Source organism: Perca flavescens, chromosome 15 (assembly GCF_004354835.1).
Source record: "Perca flavescens isolate YP-PL-M2 chromosome 15, PFLA_1.0, whole genome shotgun sequence".
Classification (NCBI taxonomy): Eukaryota; Metazoa; Chordata; class Actinopteri; order Perciformes; family Percidae; genus Perca; species Perca flavescens.
The window spans coordinates 31,819,777-31,828,427 of record NC_041345.1 but is presented as its reverse complement, the minus strand read 5'-3'; the positions used below and the strand labels follow the sequence as shown (position 1 = coordinate 31,828,427).

At 39.6% G+C, this 8,651-nt stretch overlaps 1 protein-coding gene across 1 annotated transcript; it reads left to right on the top strand.

Annotated features, from left to right (window-relative positions):
- Positions 1-1,923: 1,923 nt before the first annotated feature.
- LOC114569195 (keratin, type I cytoskeletal 13) lies at positions 1,924-6,577 on the top strand. Its single transcript, XM_028598989.1, has 7 exons — positions 1,924-2,360; positions 2,649-2,731; positions 3,143-3,299; positions 4,304-4,465; positions 5,652-5,777; positions 6,041-6,255; positions 6,469-6,577. Exons 1-7 carry the CDS (start codon positions 1,977-1,979, stop codon positions 6,575-6,577), a joined length of 1,236 nt encoding a protein of 411 aa, XP_028454790.1. The 5' UTR covers positions 1,924-1,976.
- The last annotated feature ends 2,074 nt before the right edge of the window (positions 6,578-8,651 follow it).

Here is an 8,651-nt window from a genome sequence, read left to right as displayed (position 1 = left end):
GAAAGAATGAAGATGTGAATATAGATTTAATTTTTGCAATGTTTCTGAGCTGCAGAGAACACATGACAGAACCAGTTTTGGGATGTGCGACCGTTTAAACAGACCTGCATTCTTGCACAGGCAGAACATCCGCAGAGGAGAAAGAAGTATTCAGATTACTGCAGTAAAGTTATTAATATCAAACTGTAAAAATACTCTGTTACAAGTAAAAGTCCTGCATTGTCAATGTTACTTTAGTAAAAGTCTGTAAGTATCATCAGGAAAATGTAGTTAAAGTATTAAAACATTGTAGAAAGTTAAAAGGATCCAACCAGTTGTGTGTTTAGTAGTCTAATCATCTCAGCTGGACTTGTAGTTGTTATATTGTTGGCTAGTTTACTTTAGAATCAAACATCAGATTTTATAAACTACATGTGTTCTGTGTGCAGAAATCTTAATGTGTAAAGTAACTAGTAACTAAAGCTGGAACAGATGAATGTAGTGGAGTAACTAAAGTAACTAGTAACTAAAGCTGGAACAGATGAATGTAGTGGAGTAACTAAAGTAACTAGTAACTAAAGCTGGAACAGATGAATGTAGTGGAGTAACTAAAGTAACTAGTAACGCTGGAACAGATGAATGTAGTGGAGTAACTAAAGTAACTAGTAACTAAAGCTGGAACAGATGAATGTAGTGGAGTAACTAAAGTAACTAGTAACTAAAGCTGTAACAGATGAATGTAGCGGAGTAACTAAAGTAACTAGTAACTAAAGCTATAACAGATGAATGTAGTGGAGTAACTAAAATAACTAGTAACTAAAGTTGGAACCGATGAATGTAGTGGAGTAACTAAAGTTACTAGTAACTAAAGCTGTAACAGATGAATGTAGTGGAGTAACTAAAGTAACTAGTAACTAAAGCTGTAACAGATGAATGTAGTGGAGTAAAAAGTCCAATATTTCCCTCTGAAATGTAGCGGAGTAGAAGTAGAAAGTGGCATGAAAAGAAAAGACTCAAGTAAAGTACAAGTACCTCAACATTTGGACTGAAGCACAGTACTGGAGTAAATGTACTGTTTACGTGCACTTGGTTATTAACAATATGTATGTACCTGCAGCAGATGATTTCAACTGTAATCATGATTTTACTCTGTTTTCTGCCACTTCAAATCTCTGACACACACACACACACACACACACACACACACAGAAACGGAGAGAAGAAACCAATTTTCCCAACCTGAGAACAAAACAAAAAAAAGTGGTGTGAAAAGAAAAGACTCAAGGAAAGTACAAGTATCTCAACATTTGGACTGAAGTACAGCACTAGAGTAAATCTTACTTAGTTACATTCCACCACTAACAGTGAACAGGTGCAAGGTAACGTGATGCACCCCCACCCCCAGGCCTTAATCTGAATTCAAAGGACTGTAATAAATACAATTTTACATATTCTATGTTACAAATCCTTCATGGGCACCATAACGCTTTAATACACTGCGTTGCTAACTTTTCAACATACTACAGCACTTTAACACACTATACCGACAACTTTTTTACCTGTTCTTAAATGTTGTATGTAGTTTTACATATTTTAGTCTACGTATTCTTACATACGTCTGTATGAATGTTGTTGTTTCCTGTTGCACTGCAAGTGGCTGCAACAGGTTTTCATTTTATATGAAAGTATACAAGGAACCATGACAATAAATAATTGAAAATCTGAAAAGTAAAAGTACCTCAACATTTGTACTGGAGAAAATGGACTAAGTTACATTCCACCCTAGTGCAGACCGCCCCGACCTGCTGTACCACACCTATTCAGCTCCGACCGGTTTGGTCTCTGGGCCCCGGGGCTTCATGTGACCCACCGGGCGAGTTTGGCTTACCTCCCCCAGCTGCGACCCGCCCCAGCCTCAATTTGAGACATAAAAGGAGCCCTGGTCCCAGCAGCTCTTCACTCTCCGCTCAGAGCCGACGACCAGCCGACCCTCAGCCATGACCTCCTTCTCCAGCCGCAGCAGCCTCATGTCCTCCTCCTCCTCCTCCCGCCGTGTCGGCAGCATGGGGGCCGGCAGTGTGTACGGAGGAGCCGGAGGGACGGGTATCCGTGTCTCCAAGGCCTCCTTCTCCTCCTCCTCTGCCGCCGGTGCTGGCGGCGCCTTCAGCCTGTCCGACGCCGTCGACATCTCCGACAACAAGAAAGTGGCCATGCAGAACCTCAACGACCGCCTGGCCACCTACCTGGACAAGGTGCGCAGCCTGGAGAGGGCCAACGCAGACCTGGAGCTGAAGATCAGACAGTTCCTGGAGAACAAGACCAAACCTGCAGCCCACGACTGGACCGCGTACTACGTCCGCATCAACGACCTGCAGGACCAGGTGAGCACAGAGACTCTGAACTCTAAGGGCATTTTCTCAATTTTTACATATCTTCTTAAAGCTTTAGTGATTAATTTTTTGATATTAATGAACATCCGTTACATTTAAGCCATTGCAAAAGGAGTTGCTACAAAGATAATTAAGACTATCAGCTGCACACAATAGGAGGCGTGTACTTTATCCTCAGAAGATTAACGTTTTTTTTCTTAGGTTAGTTAGGTTTTATAACTCATTGTGTCTTTTTGTAACATTTTATAGATCTAGTTCATAACTTTTTGAACTTTTCAGATCAACGTCGCTGCTCGTGGAAACGCTGGCCTTGTCCTCGCCATCGACAACGCCCAGCTGGCCAGCGACGACTTCAGAGTCAAGTGAGTGTGAGACTTTGTGTCTTTCAACATGCCCTCCTTTCCTCCTTCTTTGGTGTTCAACAACAGGAGTTTCAGCTGTTGTACATGACTGCCACCTAACCATAGATGTATTTTCTTGCACAGAACACATAATTAACAAAGCACTATGGGTGATATAATCCACCTCTAGAGTGACCCATCATTGTTCACTCGCTCCCTTAGCCCTCCGAGGGTCGATCTCACCAAGTTCCCTACAGTTTTTCAGACCAAAGGAACGAGGACAAGTGCTAAGGCGAAGTGAACGATGGCATGTTGAACAACGAATGAAACGCAGCCTCTGTTTCCTTTAACGTCCAGGCATCTTCAGTCATTAACAATCATTTCAACATTCAGGTGAGTCTCTGCAACTCATTCACGTGTTTGTTTATTCAGGTTTGAGCACGAGCTGGCCATGCGTCAGTCGGTGGAGGCCGACATCGCCGGGCTGAAGAGAGTCCTGGACGAGCTGACTCTGGCAAGATCCGACTTGGAGATGCAGATTGAAGGTCTGAGGGAGGAACTCATCTTCCTCAAGAAGAACCACGAGGAGGTGAGAGCACTGAAACATAAATTTAAGCTGCAAGCAGTGATGACCGGCCACCGTGTAATGCAAAAGCACAAAGGAAATCTAAAAAATATTTACTACTTTGAAAGTAGTAAATATTTTAAAGTTTTGAGAGTTTTCGTGTATCCTAAAGTCCCTTCAAAAGTGTCTGTGAAATGAAAATGAATGCACAAAATCCCAGATGGCCTATTTAATGGATGAAAATGCATTATATTTTATATGTATTTATAAATATTCTACTTAAGTAAGAGTACTAATACTTTGATGAACTTTTACTTAAGTACAAGTAAAATTACCAGTATGAAAGTAAAAGTTAAAAGTAGCTCATTTAAAATTTACTCAGAATAAAAGTTACCTAGTTACTGTTAAACATACTTTTTTATATTTATACTTTATATTCATCTTATTTATACTGATACGTATGTCATTAAACAAAATCCAAGATGGCTGACTTCCTGTCAGGTGAAATAAATTTAGATTTTGTTTTATAAATTCCTAATGATAAGTAAAGTGATCCCACCAAATTTTGTGAACGTCAAATAAACTTAATCCGAACCATGGCGTGCAATAGGGGGTGCGATGGAGCCCGTTGGCCACGTCATTGAGCCCAATTACTGCACAACTTTGCAATTTTCGCCAGATCTGTCATTCACCTTTTTTTTCATTTTCAAGCATCCTAAGCCCCTCAAAAATGTGATTGAGCAGCAGAAAAATAATAACCCTTTTAAATCAGAATCAGAAAAGGGTTTATTATCGCAATAAGTTACACCTACATGGAATTTGCCTTGGTGAATGGTGCTTACATAAACAAACATATTAAACATTATTATGAAATAAACAATAAATACAAAAACAAAAAAACAAAAAAAATATATATATATATACAAAATAGCTGTTTTGCATTAGAATAAACAGGTCCCTGGCACTTTGATGCTTGGGCGTTAATAAAAAGATAAAAAGACAGAAGTTTAACCGGTGTCTTCCTGCAGGACCTGCTGGCCCTGCGAGCCCAGGTGGGAGGCCAGGTGAACGTGGAGGTGGATGCTGCTCCTCAGCAGGACCTGTCCGCCGTCATGGCCGGAATCAGAGAACACTACGAGACCGTCGCCAACAAGAACCGCAACGAGCTGGAGTCCTGGTTCCAGACCAAGGTGAGACAACAAAGTCCAGTTTCCTGCCCTGAATGGGCTCTCTGCTTTCCCCTGTTTTGTTCTGAAGTTGTTAGTTTAATAAGTTTACATTTTTAACTTTTATAACTAAGGAAGCTTTTGGAAAATGCATTTCCTGCAGAAATTGTGTGTGAATGCTAAAAAGCTAAAATACCAAAAGCTACCATAAAGTCCTGTTTTATTGATCTGAAATTTTACTTTGTGATTTTTTTTTTATCTTTCATAAATTAAGAAGTTTTTATAACTAGTGTTTTGTTGTTTTAAAGTTTTTTAACTTTTAGGTTTCTATATTAATATATATAATATTTAAAGGTTTTTTGAAACACTAACGCTAAACTGAATTGTTGGCTTCAAAAATTCAATAATGCGAAAAGATGTAGAACATTGGTATCATTGGTGCAGAATTACAGCCACTAGAGCCAGTCCCACAATGAGCTTTCCTTAGGACGTGCCATTTCTGTGTCTGTAGCTTTAAATACTGTTGAGGAGGAGAGAGGGGGGCAAGGTGGAGGGTGGGGGTGTGGCCTTGACCAACTTCCATGCTTCACTCGTTTACAAGCCATGATGTCTCACTGTTTCTCATGGGTTGGACAAATTCTCTGGGTGGGCAAAGCAGAGAAAGGGGAGGTAACCTTTCCCCTTATGACATCATAAAGGGAAGATTCCAGATCGGCCCATCTGAGCTTTCATTTTCTTAAAGGCAGAGCAGGATACCCATATTTCTAGCCACTGGGGGACCAGGCTAGGGGAACTCATATTAATGTTAATAAAAACTCATAAAGTGACATTTTCATGCCATGGGACCTTTAAGTTCTGCTGACCAAACACTTTGTTTTTTTTTGTTTAGAAGTTTAAAACTTTGTAGTTTTTAAAGTTTTTTTCAGTTTCAGTTTTTAACTTAGGATGTTTTTATCACAACTTTTTTTGTTGTTTGAAGTTTTGAAACTTTTTAGTTTATTAAGTTTTATAATTTTAAGTTTTGGAGCACTGGAAAAATGTTTAGTTTCTTAATTTCTGGTTTAGGATATTTTGAAGTTTTAAGTTTTAAAATGTAGTTTTTTGTTTCTTAACTTCTGCTGTTCTGGGATGTTTGTCATATTACACTACATCACACTGAGCTCTAATACCCTGATATTTGATCAATAACATCATTGATTGTTCTTCACAGTCAGCCGAGCTGAACAGAGAGGTGGCTGTGAGCACCGAGACTCTGCAGACGTCCAAGACTGAGATCTCAGAGGTCAGACGAACTCTTCAGTCTTTGGAGATCAAACTGCAGTCTGAGACCAGCAAGGTAAGAAAACACTAAATATGTCAACTTCATCAAGTCATCAAATGTAACTTCCCATGCTAATCAATGATGGCCATTTCTTCCAGGAAAATAGAGATAAGTTAAGAAATTAGGTTCTTTTCTGGCAGAGTTGGCCTTCTGTATTGGTTTGAATGTAAAAGGTTTGAGGTGTTTTGTAAAGTACTAAAGGGCTCTCTTACTGTAAATCAAAGTGATGTTAATCATTGAACACAGCTGACCTGACTGTCCTCCCTCTTCCTCAACAGAAAGGAGCTGTGGAGGCAACTCTGGCTGAGACCAAGAGCCGCTACGCCAACATGCTGGTAGGTTACCAGAGGCAGGTGGAGGGTCTGGAGTCACAGCTGTCCCACCTCAGGGCCGACCTGGGTAACCAGAGGGCCATGTACGCCGAGCTGCTGGACATCAAGACCAGACTGGAGATGGAGATCGCCGAGTACAGAAGGCTGCTGGATGGAGAGAGGTGAGCTGAGGGAAAAGTTCAATGAGCTCTGTGTTTTTCACTGCTGCTAACTCTTTCATCCGTAGTTGTACAGTGTGTATGTACAGTACAATATAGTTTTGAATGTTAACTAACGTTGTTTATCTTCATAATAATAATAAAACCCATCAAGTCTCATCAGTCAAAATATTAAAATGTCCAAATAAAATGAATTATTTATTTTCTGTTCTGCAGCACCACTGCCGCCATTACGACCAAGACTTCCTCCACAACCAAGACCTCCAGGGTGGTGGTGATAACACAGGAAGTGGATGAGTCTGGAAAGGTGATCAGCAGCAGTTAGATGCCAATGGAACCAGAATCAGATGCTGTAAGGTGTAAACTGTGTCTGTCTCAGGTTCTTTAATAAAGACAAAGTCTGACATTGTTTTCTGTGGTTCACTTGTTTATATTTCACACTGACAGATCAGCTGCTGCTTTGACTTTATTAAAGAGAATCATCTCTGATGAGGAAACATTTTTAATGTTTGTATCTACTTTCTTTGCTTTCTTTGGGTTAAATCTGTAGGAGGAGTTGAAGTAGAATGCCTGCAAATAGACAAAAACATTTTAAAAAGCAAAGCAAATTCGGAATGGCTGACTTCCTGTTAGGTTTAGAAGATGCTTCTAATAGGCTTTTCTGTTGGTTTGGTCATGATTCATATGCCTGCCACATTTCATGCCCCTAGGGGAAACATACAGCAGGGGTTACTTTTCTGAAAATTTGTAGGGGGCGCTGTCATAGGGCTACCCCATGCCTTCATTCAAGCCAGTGGTAGCAATGGTCCTAGCATGCTAAGATAACCCTAGCATGAGTGGGTGCGGTTGCGGGTGCTAGAGCCCAATAGTCAGGGCCTGATTTAGGCTTTTGTATTGTTTAATATTGGTTTGGTATGATAATTTGAATAGTTTGTACTTAGTTTCCTTGTTTGTTTTTTTATTTTTGATATATTTTTGTAATAATTCACCCTTGCACTACTGCACTTTCCACATGAATGGGGAAGAAATAAATCGAAGCACCAGTTGAAGAACTCCTGAGTCCATGTCTCCTCCTTCCACCATGGGGCTAAACCTTACAGGCGTGATCGGCCAATTTGATACACCTAAGAACAAGACCCATAAAATAATAAATCTGTAATGTTATTTTTGGTCAACGTGACAAAAATTTGGGTTTACAGCTTTATATTATAAAAAAGACTCTTGATGTGTTGATTGACAAAGACATACCATCATCAATTAGCTGCATAAACCTGAGTGGAGCTGCTGCAGGTTTCTAGTATTTCGTTTTGGACCAAGATTATGTTTGTCTTTGATGTATTACATATATGAAGTCCACGTAGGGATGGACGGGTCAAACAAACTCAGGACTTTCACTCGGGACAGAGCTGTTTCTGTCCCGTGTGAAACTAAAAGTCAATGTGGAATTTTTTACGTAATGTACTTAACCTAGATACTCAGATTTCTGAATGAGCGGAAGTTCTTTGAGAGATTTTTTATTTTGGGGGCAGGATAGTTAAAAAAAAAAAAGAGTATTACAGAAATCTGCATGAAATTAAAGTATGGATTAATTCCTGCCTGGACATGAATCCTCTGATCCTTTCCATTTTTAAGAAGGCAGACTTTGTGATCGATATGATGTGACTCGTTTTGACGTGGATTTCTGACTTGGTTTTCGGTTTTTATAGACAGAGAGTTGAGCTGAGCGCTAATACACAGCCTTCCTTTTTTTTGCCCCAATAACAATTATCTCAGTTTTGTCTGCAATTAGCTCAAGAAAGTTCAGCACATTCAATCTTTTATTCAGTTGCAGAGAGAATTAATGGGACTGAAGTTGTTTGGGTACAGATCAAGATACATTTGGGTGTCATCTGCATAAAGACATCTATTGTTATTGTTGTTGTATTGCTATTATTATTAACGTATGTCTCTTTTTCAGTGAGTACTTCATCCTGCAGTCTTGGATCAACCTTCAGAAAACATCCATGAAATCAGCTATGACGTTTTGGTAGCAATCTGACAAACGTTTTTAGCACAAAACCTGGGAAAACTGTATAATTTGACCCCTTTCTTCCTCATCTATCTCAAAGTCTATAAACTCTAAAGACATCAAATTTGCTACACATGGTCTCTATAATTTCGCCCTCAAGATCCCAAAACATGGCCCCAATAGCGCCACTATGTGGCCACTTCTTAAGCCCTTTGCATTATGTTTGGTAACTTGTGAAACATTAAGCGCAGAAACATTTAATTATGATGTATTATAGTATAAATCACACCATCTTTATCTATAATAACAAGAGAATGTAGTTATTTTGAGTGATACGAGTCAAGACTACAGATATTAACACACAGAAAACACACAAACAAACACGTTTCAG